General features: G+C 64.2%; 1 protein-coding gene across 1 annotated transcript in view; it reads left to right on the top strand.

The window, feature by feature from the left end:
• Notch1 (notch receptor 1) overlaps positions 1-20,072 on the top strand; it is a 38,649-nt gene that overhangs the window by 9,712 nt on the left and 8,865 nt on the right. The window contains exons 4-26 of the mRNA XM_033759006.1: positions 5,989-6,251; positions 6,538-6,876; positions 8,850-8,972; positions 9,556-9,789; positions 9,926-10,081; positions 10,185-10,370; positions 10,640-10,753; positions 11,343-11,456; positions 11,661-11,894; positions 11,984-12,094; positions 12,496-12,688; positions 12,964-13,109; positions 13,212-13,325; positions 14,657-14,776; positions 15,057-15,209; positions 16,002-16,230; positions 16,978-17,179; positions 17,622-17,775; positions 17,885-18,069; positions 18,328-18,460; positions 18,628-18,885; positions 18,975-19,087; positions 19,523-20,069. Of these exons, the coding sequence (XP_033614897.1) occupies positions 5,989-6,251; positions 6,538-6,876; positions 8,850-8,972; positions 9,556-9,789; positions 9,926-10,081; positions 10,185-10,370; positions 10,640-10,753; positions 11,343-11,456; positions 11,661-11,894; positions 11,984-12,094; positions 12,496-12,688; positions 12,964-13,109; positions 13,212-13,325; positions 14,657-14,776; positions 15,057-15,209; positions 16,002-16,230; positions 16,978-17,179; positions 17,622-17,775; positions 17,885-18,069; positions 18,328-18,460; positions 18,628-18,885; positions 18,975-19,087; positions 19,523-20,069 (4,421 nt within the window). The remainder of the gene's footprint in view (positions 1-5,988; positions 6,252-6,537; positions 6,877-8,849; positions 8,973-9,555; positions 9,790-9,925; positions 10,082-10,184; positions 10,371-10,639; positions 10,754-11,342; positions 11,457-11,660; positions 11,895-11,983; positions 12,095-12,495; positions 12,689-12,963; positions 13,110-13,211; positions 13,326-14,656; positions 14,777-15,056; positions 15,210-16,001; positions 16,231-16,977; positions 17,180-17,621; positions 17,776-17,884; positions 18,070-18,327; positions 18,461-18,627; positions 18,886-18,974; positions 19,088-19,522; positions 20,070-20,072) is intronic.

The following is a 20,072-nucleotide window of genomic DNA, read 5'->3' as shown; positions in this document are numbered from 1 at the left end:
GGGGGGTGTGGGAGAGATTGGTCGGGCCGTGGGTGGGGTGGCGTGGGGTGTGGGACGCCCTCCCTCAGTCTGTCTCTGAGACAGCTGCTCTGCCCTCGACAGCAAAACCCAGGCACCGGGTTCCTGTTAGCCACCACGCTTCTCTCTGAGGGGGCCCAGCATCCTGGGCCACAGTGGGGCTCCAGGTGCAGCCCATAGCGGCCGCGTCTGCGTTGTTGGGCACAGCCTCCCTTGTGTGCTGCACAGACGCCGGGGGCCCTGGCATTTGGACAGGGATGGCTGGACACAGACCTGGCCATGCTGCCTGCCTGGGTGGCCCCTCCCGCGGTCCCTGTTGGCGTCTGCTCAGAGGCAGAGGCAGGAAGTTGCCAGATCACTTCTGGCTTTGGCGTCCAGCTCAGACTGCGACTCCTGGCTTCATCGATCGACTTGTGGACTAACTCTCAAGGCAAGCCTGGCCCCATGTGCCATTCGACTGCTTTCTGCTGAGTGCGAGCGGCTGCAGGGTACGGGGCTGGGCTCCAGCCCTCCTGGAACTGGAGCAGCAGCCCCTAGCCACAGGATGTGACCATCCCTGGCCTCCATAGTGCTCAACTGTCCCTGCGTGTGCCAAGGGGCCATTTGGAGTAGTGGACAGTGGATCGCCCCAGGAGGACCCTCGTGCCTAGCCTGGTCTGTGACCTAGGGCTGTCTTTTTGGGGACCAGGTGGGATACTACCCCAGTGGAGGAAGGGACTTCCTTGGGGTCACCCAGGCAGGCGTTTTTCACACCCTAGTGGTGACCCCAGGGTCCCGAGGTCCCTGTGCTGGCTGAGCTGCGTGGGGGGGCGCTGCCCAGTGGTTGTCCCTGCCCCTAGCCACGGGTCACCACTGCCCACCCCAGGGGGCAGGGGGCCATGCCTGACCCCCACAGGGGGCCTTTCTGTCCCTACTGGAGCAGACTGCTTCCCAAGTGCAGCCATCCAGGCACAATAAACCCAATGGGGTATTGTTTCCCTGCGGTGGGAAAGGTGGCTTCCTGGAGGACAGGTTCCGTCCCTTCTCCCCTGCACAAAGGGCTCCCCAGCCCCTGAGGAAGCTTGCTTTTCCCGCTCTGCTTCCTCTTCCCTCTTCATTCAGTGCATTTGAACTGTCCAAGGCGGCGCTGTGCTGTGGGGGGAAGTCGGAGCTCTGTGGGCTGGAAAGCCGGCTGACTGGGACCTTGCTGGCCCTGTGGCTGCCCGTGGGACTGATCTGCCTGCCCTGGCTCAGCTCTGTGCCCTCCTCTGCCCATGGCTGCCCTCAGGTGTCATGGCACTTTGTGTGGAGCTGGGAGCTGTCTGCCCTTCGTTGGGGTGGGGGCCCAGCCTCCCTACAGCCCTGGCCCCTTCCCTGCTCCCAAGGCTGGGAGAGACCACAGGTCATCTCTGGCTGCTCCTGGGCAATGGTGGCAGGTTGCAGTCCCAGGCTGTGGCCTCCATACCCTGGGCCACGTGGTGGGCTTAGCTGCACCTGTGGCTTCATGTGCTGTGGCTCTTTGGGGCATGAGAGGATGAGACAGTGAGCCCTGAGGGTCTCATGTCTCCCACACTTTGTCCTTGGGACCCAGGAGGGCACAGGGCATCCCACAGGTCCCCAAGCTCATGCCCAGCCTGCCACAAGCCCTAGGTCCTGGTTGGTGGTGGTCCCTGCTTGGACTGGGGGCCTGGACTAGCCAGGTATGTTGTTCCAGGACTCCCGCATCCCAGGAGCCTTGGCCAGGGAGAGGGCCCGGCTTGTTGACCCATGCTTGGGTCTGTTCCCTAGACCACTCAGCCCTGACCTCATTTCCCCCTTCAGCAGGGGCCCATGTCACACACACTTCCCAGCCTGCCCACAGATGCCCACTGGCCCGGGCAGGGACGGTAGTGCAGGTGGGTCGCCTCAAAGCAGTGTGGGTCGTGTGTGGTTGACCTGGCTGTGTCTTGGCTGAGCAGAACAGGCGCAGAGCCCAGACTCCCCTCGCTGGGCAGAGTGCCCAAGGCTGGGGAGTGGACTTCTAGGCGGGCAGGGCACTGGGAGGTCTGGCTCCTGGGTGGGGATGGCCCGGGCTGCCTGGGAGTGGTGGCCTTGGACTGCATTGCGCTGTACTGTGCTGGGGAAACTTCAGACTTCTGAGGAGGGACGGGCCAGACCGGGGGTCTTCCCCACTCCCTTCCTCTGCCACCGTGCCTGCTTAGAGTGCAGCTGCTCAGTGTATCCTTTGGAGTGCAGGGCTGCTGTCTGTCCCTGGTCCCGTGGGTGCAGGGACAATGCTGTGCTGGTCCTGGCTGTAGATGCCGGGCCCTCGGGCTGGACTGTGGACCTCCTGTCAGCCAGTCTGGGCCAGGGTGAGGTCCCTCCCACCAGCTGTGATGAGTTCGATGTGCTGCCACTGCTGCCCGAGGCCCAGAGCCCTCACACTGTGCCATCCCCTGCCCCAACTCCCACTGCACTGGGGAAGCAGGCCAGACGGGGTCCCGTGAGCCTCACCCCAAGTTCCTCTGGTCACTACCAGGCCCTCTGCTGTAGTCACCCCACCCATGACAGTTCTGCCCCAGTGGCTCACCTAGGACCACCTGGCTCAGCCGTCTCTTGCCCCCTCACCCCCAACCTAAACCCCCTGTGGGCAGGAGCTGAGTAAATGCCCCCACTGCGTTGCTGCCCCTCCTCCTCATTTTGGGGCGGAGGGAGCTGTCATCTGTCCCCTGGGGTGGCAGATGGCCGCTTAGCTTGGAAAGGAAAACAGCACAATTTAGAATTAGTGCTGGGTGAAAGGTCGCAGCAACATCTGCCTCCGGAGGCTTTGGGGAGTCGCATTTCTATGGAGCACACTGCCCGGGCGGGCAGCGGAGCCAGCACAGTGGAAATACTGCGGCTGGGAACAAAGGGCAGGCGGCAGCTTCAGGACAGCAGGCTCAGGAGCAGTTTGTGTGGCTTGGCTCTGCCAGAGCCGGAAGCCGCCTGCCGCTCACCTGCCCAGGCTGGGATGTAGCAGGTTGCACAGCACTTGCCAGGCCACTGGGGGTGGGGGGAAGTGGCTAAGCAGGTACCCAAGCAGCCTTGAGAGGGAGCCTGTCTTGGGCACACCTGGTAAGGGGCTGGGTTCCACAGAGGGCACTGAGTGGAGAGGGTGGGTAGTGTTGTCCTGTCCAGGGAACCTCGGGGCTCCCACGTGGGAGAACTGGACCCTGGCCTAGGCACACTCTGGGACTCCCCAGGTCCAGCCAGCTGTTGGATTCAACTTTCTTGGCCAAGCCCAAATGCCGATTTTCATGGCTTACCCCCAGCTGCCAGGACAGGTGCTGGTGACGGAGTGGCCACATGCTACTGCCCAGGCTGTGAGGGTCCAGGTCTCAGGGCTGCTGGCCCCGGCCACACTGAGCTGCAGCCTGGAGGTCCCTCCCATCTCCCCAGGGATGTCAGTATTGGGGGAGGAAGGTGACACATGTCTGTCCCCAGGCAGCCCCAGCTCCATAGCCGGGTGGCGGAGAGGTGCAGGCAGGTGGGCAGAGCTGGAGTGGGAGCCCAGGCACGGGCAGAGAAAGGGCCTTTGGGCCTCAGAGCTGCTTCAATGGCTGTCCCTTTCTGCCCTTGTCGCCTCGCTGTGGCCCTGCCCGTCCATAGCATCATGGCTTCATTCAGAGTTCCATGGCCCAGCATAGCAGTGGGGAGGACAAAGGGCCCTCTCAGCCACCACATTCCCCCACGTGGAGCCTGCTCGGCCACTGGCTGCCTTGCTCCTGCCCCGCCCGCAGGCTTGGCGGCTGGCCGCGCCCGCAGGAGCAGCTGTCTGTCCACAGGCGCACCTGCTCCCTGGCTGCCCTTTGTCCATGATGCCGCCTCCTGATTTATTGGGCACGTTTCTTTCCCCACTGGTCCTGCGTGGTGCAGCCTCGCTGGCAGCCTGTATCCAGCCAAGTGGGTTCCCCAGTCCTTGCTTGAGGGCCCTGTGGGATGCAGAAGGGACCATGCTGTGGCTGTGTGGGCAGGGCCTTGGGGCATTTGGCAGCATCCCATGACCACCTCTTCGAGGCCCCAGGCTGACCCACTGGGACCAAGGACCCAGAGCCTAGCCACGTGAGAGTTTTGGGAATCAGCCTGGGCCTGTGACATCTCGCCTGCCCAGGTGGGCTCGTTGGTGCCTTGGCCTTCGTGGCCGAAGGCCCAGCTTCCAGGGAGTCCCGGATGGTGCTTCCGACCTGGCTTTGATGATTGAGCGCCCTCTGTCTTGCACCCACCCCCTGCTGACTTCGTCAGCAGCTGGGAAAGAAAAAAGCCCTTTCTCCAAGTGGGCCTCGGCCAACTTCTGCCTCACAAAGGGGCATTGATACAGGAGGAGGCTGCTCTGTCCGCCTGGCCTTCAGGTCCCTGGCTCCCTGAGGCTGCTTGGGCCAACCGGAACTGGATCCCAGTACAGCAAGGGCCATGCCTGCGCCCCACTGGGCTCCGAGTGAGGCCCTGCAGGAGCCCGTGGTGCCTCTCGAGGCAGGTGTGACATGGAGGCCACATGGGAAGCCTCCCGCTTCCCAGGCTGCCCACGCCCCCAGCTTCCCACACTGGGTCGTCCTTAAGGCCTGAGAGAATTCTCCGGGGGCGGGGCGGTTTATTTTCTTTAAACCAGTTGGTTGGGGACTTTTGGCTTTGGGCAACAGATGGTCAGTCAGAGTGGCCATTTTGCGTCCTCCCACCCAAGCACGGCCCCAGATGAAAGACTTCAGGGAAGACAGATGCCTCCCAGACCTCTGGGGCTGAGAGCAACCCTGCTGCTGAGCGGAGGCACCTCAGGTGCTCCTGGGACTGTCCTGCCTTTGGGCTTCATGTCTGCGGCTGGGGCGGAAGCAGGCAAGGACCTCTGGGCTGGGGTTTGTGGGGCAGGGTGCCTGGGAGCATCATGGGGTTGGGGTGCCCTGGTGCTGTGATGTGATCCTGGGGCAGGTGGTGGCAGTCCTCAGGCACGGCTCTGGAAGACAGGACAGGACTCAGGTGGCTCCCAGGTGGGAGGAGGCCGCCCCCAGCCCTTCCATCCATGTCCTGCTGTGGCTCTGCCGGGCCAGCACGTTCTGCCTCACAGGCTTTGCTGCTGGGAAGAGTGATGCCTGGCTGCTCCCAGAGCCCGCAGGGGATGAGACCTGGAGGGGACAAGGCCAGCGATTTATGGGCCAGCAGGTGGCTGAGGCAGCTCCCAGGGGTGTGTGGCAGACGCCAAGCCCATCCCTGCAGGGAACATGTGGGACCAGCCTGGAAGCAGGTGTCTCCCCGCCCATCTGCCTCTGCCAGGGCCTGGACTGTGCGCCAGAGCGGGACAGGACCGGCTCACAGTCGACTGGAAATGCCTCCCATGGCATCTGGGTTTCCCCAGCTGTAAGATTCTCAGCTGCTGTGTACCATGAAAACTTGGAAGCAGAGCGGAAAGTGAGGCAGGGAGCTGAGGCTGCCCTGGAGAGGATGCTGCAGAAAGAAAAGGGGCTGCCAGTCCTGTGCTTGCTTGCCGGGTCTGCCGAGGCATTGGCATTTGAAAGTTGAAGAAACCGTGAGCTCTTTCATTACCCACGCTGATGCATATTTATCACCAGGGAGCTAGAGGAAGAGAGCAGGCGGCCTCCCCTGAAGGCTGTGCCCAGCCTGCTCCCTGTGGTAGACACCTGCCCACCTGCTGGGGCTTTAACCCCAGGCTGGTTTTGCTGCGGTGTCCCAGCCTCTGCCTGTCCTGTTACCGGTCCATGGTGCTTCCTTCTGTGGAGGTGAAAGTCACGTAACGAAACTGACTTCTGCAGCGTGAACCACCCTAGCACTCGGAGCCTTTGCGGTCTCCCACCTCTTCCTGTCCAGTTCTAGAACATCTGGCGCGCTGAGGAATGTCTGCCCACCTGTAGCTCTCCAGCCTGGTTCTGGGGCGCATGCCTGGCTGCTCATGCTGCCCGCAGTGGAAGCCGCCGTAGCCGTGACAGCGGGCCTGGGGGAAGCTAACTGTCTGTGTGTCTCTGACAGCTGCAGCGGGCCCTACGTGGGCCAGCTATGCCAGGACCGCAACCCCTGCCTCAGCAACCCCTGCAAGAACGCCGGGACCTGCCACGTGGTGGACCGGGGCAGCACCGTGGACTACACCTGCAGCTGCTCCCTGGGCTTCTCCGGGCCCCTCTGTCTGACACCCTTGGACAACGCCTGCCTCTCTGGGCCCTGCCGCAACGGGGGCACCTGTGACCTGCTCACGCTCACAGAGTACAAATGCCGCTGTCCCCCAGGCTGGTCAGGTGAGGCTCCCACAGCTGCACTGAACAACTCTGGGCCCTGCTTATAGCCCTCTAGTGGCCTGGTTTTCAGCAGCCCCACTCCAGGCCTCAACCATACTGTCCCCTATGCTAGTCCTATCCTTGGGTGGTCACTTGGACCCTTGGAACCCTTGGTCCTGCAGGTGTAGAAACAGTTGTTACAGCCCTGGGTGATCCTGGCTGGTGCCTCCACAGTGCCCAAAGCTGTCCCTAGCCTCCCTGTCTATGGGTGAGGTGGCCCGCTGACCCCTTACCTTGTTGCCTCCAGGGAAATCATGCCAGCAGGCTGACCCGTGTGCCTCCAACCCTTGTGCCAATGGTGGCCACTGCTTGCCCTTCGAGGCCTCCTACATCTGTGGCTGCCGGCCTGGATTCCATGGCCCCACCTGCCGGCAGGATGTGAACGAGTGCAGCCAGACCCCGGGGCTGTGCCGCCATGGGGGCACCTGCCACAACGAAGTGGGCTCCTTCCGCTGCGCCTGCCGCCCCACGCACACCGGCACCCACTGCGAGCTGCCTTACATTCCCTGCAGCCCCTCGCCCTGCCAGAATGGGGGGACTTGCCGCCCCACAGGGGAGACCACCCATGAGTGTGCGTGCCTGCCAGGTAGGTCTGCCCAGGGGTCACAGGAGTGGGGCGTGTGGAGCGATCCCTGGGAGGGGGCAGGTGTGAGGCCAGGGCCCCAGCTGAATGCCCTGCGACAGCACCATCTACCCCAGGCCCTTTCTGCTTGACATGTGGTCAGTGGAGGGCTGGTCCTGGGCCCATGACTCCTGAGCTCCTTCCCTCTGTCCTGCCTCCGGGATAGGCATATCCCTGCTGGGTGGTCCCCGCGGCCTCCCAGGCGGGCCCTGCCCTGTCTTTGCAGCTGCTTGGGCTATTCCACGTCCAGTTTCCTAAAACCCACATGTGAGTTATAGGGCTTCTGCTGCTGAGGGTGCGCCTGGCCCGTGTAACCCCCATGTTTCCCCCATCTCTGGGGACAGGGTTGTATGCATGTCACCTCCGTCACGGTATTACTTCCTGTAATCTCATCTGTCAGCTAAAGCCATAGCAGTTAGGCGGGGAGGGGCTCAGGGTCGGGGAGCCAGGGTGCACAGGGTCCAGCTGCCCTAGAGGTGAACCCAGGGTGGTGCCACCCCAGGGCACCCCAGCCCCTGCACAGGGGAAGCTGGCTGCTGCCGCAGCTTGCAAGGCCAGCCCAGGCCTTGGGACCAGCCCAGGCCTTGCATTTCCTGAAAGTCATCAGTGAATGAGGGCAGGCCAGGCCACTCCTTTTCCTGCCCCCCAGCCTTCTTGGCCCGGTGACCAGGCCTGAGACCTCTCCTAAGACCTCTGTCAGCCACATGCGTTGAGGGGCTGCGCTCTGGTGGGGCTGCAGTGCATGCTGGGGGTGGGGGTGGGAGGGGCCTCATTGGAGGATCTCAGGCATGCAACTGGCACCAGCCCATCTAGGGCAGTGAGGGCAACGACCCAGGTGACCCAGCACACACCGGGCAGCTGGGGTGCTGGGTCATGAGGGAGGAAGAGTGGGTCCTGGAGATGGTATGCAGAGCTGGGACACCCTCTGAGGAGGGCCCAGCTGTGACCTCATGCCAGGTTGGGCCATTTCACGTGAGGGCCAGCTGGGGTACTGCCAGTGGCACTCAGCCCAGGGCTTGCCTGGACCTGACACGCAGCTCCCACACCCAGATGCCCACCTGAGGAGCTGTGGCAGCCCCTGAACCTGCCAAGCCTGGGCTGGGGTTAGAAGTGGTGCTAGCCCTCGTGCAGCCCTCTGAGGCCCAAGGGAACATTCAGGGTCCTGCACCCCGAGTCAGTTGAACTGCTTCCCAAGTTGCCTGATCGCTGCTGTTTTGGCTTTTCCTGCCCTGACTCTGGTGTGGCTGATGGGGTGGGGGTCTGGGAGGGAGGAGGCAGACAGGAGGGGTCAAAGGCATCCCAGTGGGGTGTTAATTAGTAACCGGCTGCAGGTTTGGCTGTTGCCGGATGCCTTTCTGGGTTGATCATTGATCTGGCGGGAGTTGAGTGGATTAATAGCTAACTGGCTGCTGAGCAGGCCCTCGTGGGGCTAAGCAGCAGGGCTGCACCTGGGGGTGGCCCTGGGCTGTTTGGGAAGAGGGGGCCAACCCAGCTCTATACCTTCAGAAAGGTCCACCACCTCCTGGCTGAGCAGGGCCACCCCCCAGTGTGGAGGCTCCCAAGCCCTGATATCAGTCCCCCAAGATGCAGGTGTCTGTGCCACCCCCCTGGATTGTCATAGAGAGCCCTGACACACCGGGGAACCACTGCTGGAGCCTCTGGTAGCCTGTGAGGCAGGAGGGGTTGTGGCAGCACCTTCCAGACCTGGTGCTCCTGGATCCCTGGTCAGCGGGCCCTCACACTGTGATTTCTAGCAGAAGACTGTGTCGCCTGTGTGCATGGGGTGCTGCCTGGTCACAGGACCCAGTGCTGGAGCAGGGCAGCCCTTCTGGCCCGAGCAGGGCATCGTGGGCCCAAGGGGAAGTGCAGAAGCTTGTGCCTTCTGGGGCAGGCTGGGACCCCCCAGGGCGGAAGCTGACCTGTGGCCCCTCTGGCAGGCTTCACCGGCCAGAACTGTGAGGAGAATGTGGATGACTGCCCAGGAAACAGCTGCAGGAATGGGGGTGCCTGTGTGGATGGTGTGAACACCTACAACTGCCGCTGCCCACCGGAGTGGACAGGTGAGTAGGCGGGGTGAAGCGTGGGCGTGGTGGGGGCCTGTGGGGCGTGGCCTGGGCGTGGCTGCTGGTCTAGGGTGTGGCCCGGGTGGGGTTAACAGGCTGTGAGGCAGCTGGGTGGGCAAGCATGTATTTGGGGGTGTGGCCTGGCCACGTGGATGTATTGGCTGTTGGAAGTATGGGCTGCACAGGCAGCCCTCAGCTTTCTGGGTGCACACAGGCCAGGCTTCCAGAGCCCAGGGAGTCAAGAAGGGTGGCACAGGGGGAGCTCCTCTCAGGAGCAGGGCCTACGGTGCCCATCCTAGATCTGTGCAGACACAGCCTATGCTGGCCAGGGCCCTGGTGAGCCAGGTGGAAGCCTGAGCATTCAGGGTGAGCCTGCTGGGCTGGAAGAGGAGGGCCCTGCCCTTGGGGACTCCCTGGTGGGAGTGACAGACACAGCGGTGAGCTGAGGTGACATCTCACTCTGCTGCCAAGAGGGGAATGAGGGACAGTCTGGCTGCAGGGGGAGGAGCTGGCTCTGGAGGGCTCCCAGGGCCAAGAATTCTGTAGGGGGCATCAGGGCTGAGTGTCCCCGGCCCCGCAGGTCAGTACTGCACGGAGGATGTGGACGAGTGCCAGCTCATGCCCAACGCCTGCCAGAACGGTGGCACCTGCCACAACACCCACGGTGGCTACAACTGTGTGTGTGTGAACGGCTGGACGGGCGAGGACTGCAGCGAGAACATCGACGACTGCGCGAGTGCTGCCTGCTTTAATGGGGCCACCTGTCACGACCGCGTGGCTTCCTTCTACTGCGAGTGTCCCCACGGCCGCACAGGTGAGAGTGTGTGGCTGGTATGGCCGTGGGGTCCCCGAGCTCCAGAGGGCCATGATAGGGGCCCCTCTGGGTCGCATGTGGGAGGGACCGGCCCAAGCAGGGCCAGTGCCACTGAGTCCCCCCGCCATGCCACCAGGCCTGCTGTGTCACTTGAATGATGCCTGCATCAGCAACCCCTGCAACGAGGGCTCCAACTGTGACACCAACCCTGTCAACGGCAAGGCCATCTGCACCTGCCCCTCAGGGTACACGGGCCCGGCCTGCAGCCAGGATGTGGATGAATGTGCGCTGGGTAAGTTCCTGTGCAGGGTGCAGGGGACACGGGGCTTCCAGTCTGCTGGGGGAGGCTGGGGTGCCCGGCACAGCCCCTCACTGGCACCCTCCTGTTCCTGCAGGTGCCAACCCCTGTGAGCATGCGGGCAAGTGCATCAACACCCTGGGCTCCTTCGAGTGCCAGTGTCTGCAGGGCTACACCGGCCCCCGCTGTGAGATCGACGTCAATGAGTGCATCTCCAACCCTTGTCAGAACGACGCCACCTGCCTTGACCAGATCGGGGAGTTCCAGTGCATCTGCATGCCGGGTGAGCAGGCAGGGGCCATGCAGGGGTCCTGCAGGGGCCGAGTCTGGGAGGCCTCAGTTCTCACCCAGGTCACGGTCTCTGGGGTCATCTGGGGAAGCTGAGGCAGGCCCACAGGCCACAGCAGTGAGTGGGCCAGGGCCAGGTGGATGCAGCAGCCCTGGGAGGCAGAGGGGTTGCCACAGTGGCCTGGATACTCAGCTGCCCCGGACTCCCACTCGAGGGGCTGTAGTGGAGGCCCCTGAGGCAATCTGTGGCATCACTGTCCCCAGGCTACGAGGGGGTGTACTGCGAGGTCAACACAGATGAGTGCGCCAGCAGCCCCTGCTTGCACAATGGACGCTGTCTGGACAGGGTCAGCGAGTTCCTGTGCGAGTGTCCAACCGGTGAGCCTCGCCCAGTCCATCCTGCCACCGCCCCTGCTCCCACTCCTCGGGGTCCCGGCTCCTGCGAAGTGAGCACCTTCCCTTGGGAGTGCTGAGGGTATTTCCTGCAGCCCCATCCTGCCGGGTATGCTGGGTACGGGTTCACAGGGCCAAGACGCCCCCTCCTGCTGATGGAGCACAACCCTCCTTCCAGGGAAGAAGGGCACTGGATCACCATGCATTCTCTCAGGTGGGGAATCTGTGCCCCTTCTGGTGCTCTGGGAGGCCAGAACCAGGAGTGAGGAGCAGAGGGGCCTCCAGGGGCAGGGCTGGGCCTTAGGGCCTCTCAAGATGTAAATCAGCCACCTCAAACACAGACAGGGAGGGGAGTCCCATTCACAGCCTGGAGTAGCTGTTGCCATAGCAACCAAAGGGTTCAGAAGTGAGTCTTCTCCAGAGGTGAAGGCCAGCAGCCCACTGGTCACCGCCTTGCAGAGGCAGTGAGGGGCCGGGTGAAACCAGGGTCTGCTGTCGAGTTTGGGCTGGAGCCTGGCTGGGGAGAGGCATGGGGCCATGGCACCATCCATGACACTGGCCCTCTCTGGTACAGGCTTCAGCGGGCACTTGTGTCAGTACGACGTGGATGAGTGCGCCAGCACGCCCTGCAGGAATGGCGCCAAGTGCCTGGATGGGCCCAACACCTACACCTGTGTGTGCACAGAAGGTGCGGAGGAGCTGTGCGGGCCAGCGGGGAGGGCAGGGGCCGGGAGGAAGCACAGTTCGGCCAAGGCTCCAAGAGGGACAATGAGGCTCATGCAGCCCACCCCAAGCAAGCACTGTGATCCAGGCTGGTCGCAGCTTCCCGGGCCGGGTGTGAGGGTGGCGAGGGTTCAGGGAGCAGCTGGCCCTGAGCCTTCCTGTGGCACAGGGTACACAGGGACGCACTGTGAGGTGGACATCAACGAGTGTGACCCTGATCCCTGCCACTACGGCTCCTGCAAGGACGGCATCGCTGCCTTCACCTGCCTGTGCCAGCCAGGCTACACTGGCCACCACTGTGAGACCAACATTAATGAGTGCTCTAGCCAGCCCTGCCGCCACGGGGGCACCTGCCAGGACCGCGACAATGCCTACCTCTGCCTCTGCCTCAAGGGGACCACAGGTGTCTGGCTGAGGCCGGCGCTGGGTGGGCGTGGTGGGCAGGGTGGGTAGGGCTCTGGAACTGACCACCCCACACCACTGTGCCCTCAGGACCCAACTGTGAGATCAACCTGGACGACTGCGCCAGCAACCCCTGCGATGCTGGCACCTGCCTGGACAAGATCGATGGCTACGAGTGTGCCTGCGAGCCGGGCTACACGGGTGAGGGGTCCACGGGGCACAGGCAGAGCTGAGGGCAGGGGCACAGTCCACCCAGGCCCCTCGGACAGGCTGATCTGTGGGGACTTAGGGGCCTAAGGGCAGGGGTGACAAAGGCTGTGGAGCTGGCAGGCTGCACTGCCTACCGCAGAGACCAGGAGAGGGCCGAGGGGCCGCACTCCATCACTGGTCAGCACGGCCCTGTCTGTGTCCCTCAGCAGCCCTGGGCGTGGCTGGGTTCTGAGCAGAAGACATCTGCTGCCGCTTCCCCGTGCACCTGATCATGTCCCGCGGTCAGACAGGCACTACTGGGAGGGTGGCAGGAGGGAGTGGGCATCACGGGTGCAGCTGGCACCAGCAGCTGGGGGACCGAGGCCCAGCTGAGCCCCCGGCTCTGCCCACAGGGAGCATGTGCAACATCGATGTGGATGAGTGTGCGGGCAGCCCCTGCCACAATGGGGGCACCTGCGAGGACGGCATCAACGGCTTCACCTGCCGCTGCCCCGAGGGCTACCACGACCCCACGTGCCTGTCCGAGGTCAACGAGTGCAGCAGCAACCCTTGCATACATGGGACCTGCCTGGACAGCCTCAATGGGTACGCGGGACCCGAGAGCACTCCTGGTGAGGAGGGCCTGACCCGCCGGTGTCGGCGGGAGGAGCCGTTCACGCTGCCATGCGCAGAGCACCATGCTCAGCCCTGCGCTGCCAGTGGGCGCGTGGGAAGGGCCTGGCCGCGGTGCCCATCTCAGAGGCCCCACTGTGCTCCCTACTGGGCGTTGTCTCACTTTAGAGGGTGCGCGGATCCCCGTGGATGGACTCCGGGTGTCAGAGCTCGGCCCACGCTGACCCGGGGTGTGGCCGCTCCTCCAGGTACCGATGTGACTGTGACCCTGGGTGGAGTGGGACGAACTGTGACGTCAACAACGACGAGTGCGAGTCTAACCCCTGCGTGAATGGCGGCACCTGCCGGGACATGACCAGCGGCTACGTGTGCACCTGCCGCGAGGGCTTCAGCGGTGAGCCGTGGTGTGGTGCGCGGGCCTGGGGGACGCGGCCAGGCCAGCACGGCCACGCATTTCCTCCTGCCGCCGCCGCCGCTGACCGCGCCCCCTCCGCAGGCCCCAACTGCCAGACCAACATCAACGAGTGCGCGTCCAACCCGTGTCTGAACCAGGGCGCGTGCATCGACGACGTGGCTGGGTACAAGTGCAACTGCCCACTGCCCTACACAGGTGGGCATTGGCGGCTCTGCGCTGTGGGAGGGCCTTGGGCTCTGCTGCGTTTGGGCTCGGGGCTGGCGGGTGAGCAGACAGGTAGACAGGTGCGTCCCAGGCACCTCATTTGGCACCTGTGGCAGAGGCAAGGCCGTGCGACTGTTGAGGTGGTGCCCAGGCTGGGCCTGTGGGGTCTCCCTGGCCTTCCTCATCTCTCGGGCCTCTGTGGGCTGGGCCGCCCTCCCCCCAGCTGGGCCGAGGGATTCCTTTCACGGCAGCCTTTTTGTGCTGGGGAACAAGGAGCCCTGTGTTGGGGCCAAGGAGAGAGAAGCTGCCTCCCCTAGCATCCAGCCCCTGCTGTGGGCGTGGCCACGGGGGTCGCAGGAAATGGTCCCTGTCAGAGAGCTGTCCAAGGCATTCGACAGCAGTCCCAGGGGCTGGGCAGAAAGCGCTGCCTGGGCCGGGGTGGAGTAGGGGTGCCATGTTCCCATGACACCCACGGCCCGGGGCCAGGAAATTGTTTGCTTTGACTAAAGCCAGGGGCCTGGACTTTGTCTCTGTTGGTCAGTGAGGACGCTCAGAGGCCGGGCGCGCCTGTGTCCCTTTTGGAGGCACTGATAGCAGCGGGCGGGAGGACGGGCCGTGCTGACCCGCTTCCTGCCTGCCCGCTTCCTGCTTCCTCTGCACAATTGTCGGAAACTCTGGCGAAGTTCCTGCCTGGCTAGGTCACCGTGGAAACCGATAGAGGTCCCTGGAAAGTCACACCAGTGGGCCGGGGACGTGGGGAGACAAGGAAGGTACTGCTTCCTTGCTCTCGGGGGCTGGCCCTGCACCATCAACAGGAGGTGACCTGGCCTGCGGAAGTCACTTCGGTGCACACAGGCCCCTGTGGCCGTCACCGGGTCCCTACCCAGCCTGAGGCCCAGAGATGGCGCCCATAGGCAGGATGTGCCTGGGGTCTTGGTGCCACACCTTGTCCCTTCTGTCCACGGCCTCCAGTGACCCAGAGCTGCAGTCAGCTCTTCACAGGGACATGGGGAAGGGGTGAGGGCGGCCCAGGCCCCACCCAGCTGGGGCACCTGTCCTGGCACCTGTTCCTGGAACCTCCGGCAGGGTGAGTCCCAGCTATGCCCGCAGCCCACAAGGCAGAGAGAGGTGGCTTCAGAGTGTGGCTTGTCCTCAGCATCCCTGTCTGCTCCCGCTCATTCAGGACCTGTCACCCATCACGCCGCCTCCCTGTAGGGCCAGGTGTGGGTGCTGACGCAGGACAGCTGGCAGGTGTGGCCGGCGGATCTGTGGGCTCCGCCCAGGACACCCATGCCCAGGCCTCACCAAGTGTGTCTCCCTAGGAACCACGTGTGAGGTGGTGCTGGCCCCGTGTGTCCCCAGCCCCTGCAAGAACAGCGGAGTGTGTAAGGAGTCCGAGGACTATGAAAGCTTTTCCTGTGTCTGCCCCAGTGGCTGGCAGGGTGAGGCTGGCCTGGACCCGACGGAGATGGGCAGGGAGCGGGGTGGCCTGGGGGCCCCGGCCAGGCCCACACTCAGGGAAGCTGCAGAGCTGGGAACTGGCCTTGTCCCTTCCCACCCTGCACATCCGCAGCTGTCCTGACCTAAAATTGGGGCACGGGGCAGTTGTGGGGCCGTGGACACCCCTGTGGGGTCGGGAGAGGCACTGTGGGTGGGCGCCGCAGCTTGGACGGGGCCCCGAAGGCGGAGGCCATGGGTGACCAGCCAGCCACCTCCCTGCAGGGCAGACCTGTGAGGTTGACATCAACGAGTGTGTGAAGAGCCCGTGCCGCAATGGTGCGTCCTGTCACAACACTGACGGGGGCTACCGGTGCCGCTGCCAGGCCGGCTACGCCGGACGCGACTGTGAGACTGATGTGGACGACTGCCGGCCCAGTGAGTGGCCGTCGCTGCGGTGCGCGTGGGAGGGGGACGGTGGCTCTGCCGCCGCCCGGCCCTGGCAGTGTCCACTGTCAGGGCCCAGAGAGGCCAGGCCCCGGGCCTGCTCCACCACCTGAGTCTTGGGAGGGAGCAAGTCCAGGTGCGGGACGCCCTCCAGGCTCCACGCCAGGCCTCGTGTGGCCAACCACTCTCCAGGAGCCTGCTCGGCACTCCCAGCTGGGTGCCAGGGAGCCAAGGCACCGGAGCAGGGCATGATTCTCCCCCAGGACGGTGCTGGTGTGGGGTGAGCCAGTGCTCCAGCCTGAGGCTTAGTCCTGGTCCAGCCCCACCAGGGTACGGGAATCCCCTCTCCGGCACCACAGAAAGCAGAGGTTTAGACCTGGTGCGATGGTGCGTGCCTCTAATCCTGGTACTTAAGGAGGCTGAGGCAGGAGGACTGAAATTTCAAGTCCTGCCTCGGCAGCTTGAAGATCCCGTCTTAGAATAAGAATAGAATGCCGGTCATAGTGGTGCACACCTGTAACCCCAGCACTTAGGAGGCTGAGGCAGGAGGATTGCTGTGTGTTTGAGGCCAGCTTCACCCAGTTGAGAAAGGCAGGGACATGTCACTGGACCCTTGATTGGCCTGCTGAGGTGGTAAAAGTCCCTCCACCCTGGCCTGGGGCCCAGATCCCGCACAAGCTGCTGTAAAGGGTCTCCTGGGCCTCCCTGCAGGCACACCTGTGTACTCCATCCCCACATTGCGGGCAGTGCCCCCTCTCAGGCTCGCCCTCCTGTTCCCCTCAGACCCCTGTCACAATGGGGGCTCCTGCACTGATGGCGTCGACGCAGCCTTCTGCGACTGCCTGCCTGGCTTCCGGGGCACCTTCTGCGAGGAGGACACCAACGAGTGTGCCAGCAGCCCTTGCCGCAATGGCGCCAACTGCACTGACTGCGTGGACAGCTACACGTGCACCTGCCCCGCGGGCTTCAACGGCATCCACTGTGAGAACAACACGCCTGACTGCACGGAGAGGTGGGCGCCGAGCGGATGTGAGGCCACACGCGGTGCCCAGCAGCTGAGGCACACGCCGGAGTCTGCCCGGCCCCGGGGTACAGCACTGAGCTGACCTCACTGGCCGTGCTGCAGTGTCCCCTGAAAGAGCTCGTGACCCCCTCTGGTGGCCCAGAACCCAGACTCCTGTGGCTCACCCCGAAGGGCTGGCAGTGCTGCCTCCTATCACACAAGACCATCTTAGCCCATCCTGTTCTCCTGAGCCCTGCGTCTCCAGAAGTCCAGCACTGGATGCCAGGCGACCTCTGGTTTGGGACAGCTCTGTCCCACATCGTGCCTGGCTCTGGTTTTTCTCTCGCTAGTACCTCACCCACCTGTGTTAGTCAGCTGTGTGTCCCTGGAACAAAATACCAGAGAAAAACAGCTCACAAGGGGGAGATTTGTGCTGGCCCAACAGTTTCAAAAAGGTTGGAAAGCTGCTCACCTTGTGGAGGTGAGAGAGAGAGGGAGCACAGAGGGGAGGAACAAAGGTCTTCCGGGTCACAGGCACAGGTGCCAGGTCTAGCCAAGCCACCTCCGAACAGCAGTCAGCTCCTACTCATCACCTGCAAGCCCAGGAGAGCAGAGCGCACAGCCTCGCGTGTCGTCCAGCCCCTCTCCCTGAGCAATGACGAAAGGCCCAGGAAGGGAGCGGGAGATGGTGTAAGGCTGATGGGGCTTGCGGCCCAGAGGTGCCACTCACCCCTCCTGTGCTGCTGCCGCCTCCAGCTCCTGCTTCAATGGTGGCACCTGCGTGGACGGCATCAATTCCTTTACCTGCCTGTGTCCGCCCGGCTTCACGGGCAGCTACTGCCAGCACGACATCAACGAGTGCGACTCGAGGCCCTGCCTGCACGGTGGCACCTGCCAGGACAGCTACGGCACCTACAAGTGCACCTGCCCACAGGGCTACACCGGCCTCAACTGCCAGGTGAGCAGGGCTGCCGAGGGGCGGAGGAGGGCAGCAGCTCTGGGCTTGGAGAGAGGAGGGTCAGGCTCAGGACGGGGCCCTCCGTGTGCAGGGGGTAGGGGGTGTAGATGGGGGGATATGGTGCAGGTCCCACGGTGGCTCCCAGAGCCACCTGGGAACTACGTAGTCCTCCAGAAAGTGGTAGAACCTGGTGCTTTTACGGGAGCTGGTTATCTGCATTGAACATATTCGTGGAATGTTCTTGCAAAAACCATCATAAAGATGTTCGGGAGAGGTGGACCCCAACCCTGGTTCTCCCAGGCAGCAGGCCCCGTGTCCATCTCCACCTCCGGAGCGGAGTCACTGCATGTTGGACCTGAGGCTCTGGCTGATGTGGGTGCTGACAGCCTGGGGCACAGGATCCGGGCTGCAGGTGCTGAGCTGCTGGCCCATCTTTCCCTAGAACCTCGTGCGCTGGTGTGATTCCTCCCCCTGCAAAAACGGGGGCCAGTGCTGGCAGACCAGCACCCTGTACCGCTGCGAGTGCCACAGCGGCTGGACCGGCCTCTACTGTGATGTGCCCAGCGTCTCTTGCGAGGTAGCGGCGAAGCAGCAAGGTCAGAGCGGGGCCCAGCCCCGACCCCTGTGCCACCAGGCCAGGAGGGTGTGGAGACAGGCCAGGGTGGGGCCGAGCCGGGAGCCCCAGCCTCACCCCTGTCCCCACAGGAATCGATGTCACCCACCTGTGCCAGCATGGAGGACTCTGCGTGGATGCGGGCAACACCCACCACTGCCGCTGCCAGGCTGGCTACACGGGCAGCTACTGCGAGGGGGAGGTGGACGAGTGCTCACCTAGCCCCTGCCAGAATGGGGCCACCTGCACCGACTACCTGGGCGGCTACTCCTGCAAGGTGAGGTGGGCGCCCAGATGGGTTTTGAGACCTGAGCTGGCACTGCAGGGGTCTGAGCCTGATGGCCCTGGCCATCAGGGCCGGGTGTGGGGAAGGCAGCTGGAGGAGGAGTGGGGCATGAGCAGTGGGGCAGGTGCCCAGCCCGCAGGCCAGCCCTCGTCCACGACCAGACTGGCCCGGGCACACCGAGGGCCTCCTGGGCACGAGGGTCAGCCAGGTCCTCGGCCCTGCAAGACCCGCCCACCCTCTGTCCCGCAGTGCGTGGCTGGCTACCATGGGGCCAACTGCTCGGAGGAGATCAACGAGTGCCTGTCCCAGCCATGCCAGAATGGGGGCACCTGCATTGACCTCACCAACACCTACAAGTGCTCCTGCCCACGGGGCACGCAGGGTGAGCCACCTTGCCCACTGAGCATGCAGGCCAGGCTTCCCTGGCCGTGACACCCTGGAGCCCGCCTGTGGGCCGAGAGTCTGCGCAGCAGGGGATGTGCCCCGGGGTTGCCATGGGCCTCGGGCTGTGGGGGACACAGCCGGCCCTGACTGAAGCGTCCCCTGCAGGTGTGCACTGCGAGATCAACATGGATGACTGCAGCCCGCTCCTCAATCCCGCTTCCCGCAGCCCCAAGTGCTTCAACAACGGCACCTGCGTGGACCAGGTGGGTGGCTACACCTGCACCTGCCCGCCGGGCTTCGTGGGCGAGCGGTGTGAGGGCGACGTCAACGAGTGCCTGTCCAACCCGTGTGACGCTCGCGGCACCCAGAACTGCGTGCAGCGTGTCAACGACTTCCACTGCGAGTGCCGCGCCGGCCACACCGGTGGGTGCTGCTGGGAGTGGACAGGGCCGGGCGGGGCCTGTGGCCTGCGCGGGGTCTGACGGGCACGCTGCCCCTGCCTCCTCCCCCAGGGCGCCGCTGCGAGTCGGTCATCGACGGCTGCAAGGGCAAGCCCTGCAAGAACGGGGGCGCCTGCGCTGTGGCCGCCAACACCGCCCGTGGCTTCATCTGCAGGTGCCCTGCGGTAGGTGCAGTGCTGACCCCCGGCCAGTGAGGGGCCTTGCTACCCCAGCCTCGTTCCCCAGGCACGTTCTTGAACATGCCGCTGGTGAGCAGGCTCGGGTCTGTGGAAGAGCAGATGCAGAGGCCCTGTGGCCCCTGCCCGGCGTGGTGTCGCGCCATGTGGCAGTGGGTCGTGGCGGCACGGCTTGCTCTAGGGCTGCTCTGGGCTCGTGTGGCAGGACACACGGCCACCATCACAGGGTCATGCTGGAGAGAGTCACAGCCCTGAGCGCTCTGGGCTCCGTGTCCCGCTCCCTCCTTCCCTCTGCACTCCTGGGCCTTTCCCTGGTCTGAGATCACGCGAGGGTACTCCACGGGGAGGGGATACAGTGGCACCTGGCCCAGCAAGTGGTGCTGGGAGCAGCTGCCCTGACACCTGTCCGCCTCCCGCGTGCAGGGCTTCGAGGGCGCCACCTGCGAGAACGACGGGCGTACATGCGGCACTCTGCGCTGCCTCCATGGTGGCACGTGCATTTCGGGCCCGCGAAGCCCCACCTGCCTGTGCCTGGGCGCCTTCACGGGCCCCGAGTGCCAGTTCCCAGCCAGCAGCCCCTGCGTAGGCAGCAACCCCTGCTACAACCAGGGCACCTGTGAGCCCATGGCCGAGAGCCCCTTCTACCGCTGCCTGTGCCCCGCCAAGTTCAACGGGCTCCTGTGCCACATCCTGGACTACAGCTTCGCGGGAGGCGCTGGGCGTGACATCCCCCCGCCGCAGGTTGAAGAGGCCTGTGAGCTGCCCGAGTGTCAGGAGGACGCGGGCAACAAGGTCTGCAGCCTACAGTGCAACAACCACGCCTGTGGCTGGGACGGCGGCGACTGCTCCCTTAACTTCAATGACCCGTGGAAGAACTGCTCACAGTCCCTGCAGTGCTGGAAGTACTTCAGCGACGGCCGCTGTGACAGCCAGTGCAACTCGGCGGGCTGCCTGTTCGATGGCTTTGACTGCC

The sequence above is a fragment of the Fukomys damarensis genome, unplaced genomic scaffold (genome assembly GCF_012274545.1).
Source record: "Fukomys damarensis isolate Sample0158 unplaced genomic scaffold, DMR_v1.0_HiC HiC_scaffold_36, whole genome shotgun sequence".
Lineage (NCBI taxonomy): Eukaryota > Metazoa > Chordata > Mammalia > Rodentia > Bathyergidae > Fukomys > Fukomys damarensis.
The sequence above is the reverse complement of the archived record's forward strand: the minus strand, read 5'-3'. Positions and strand labels throughout refer to the sequence as shown.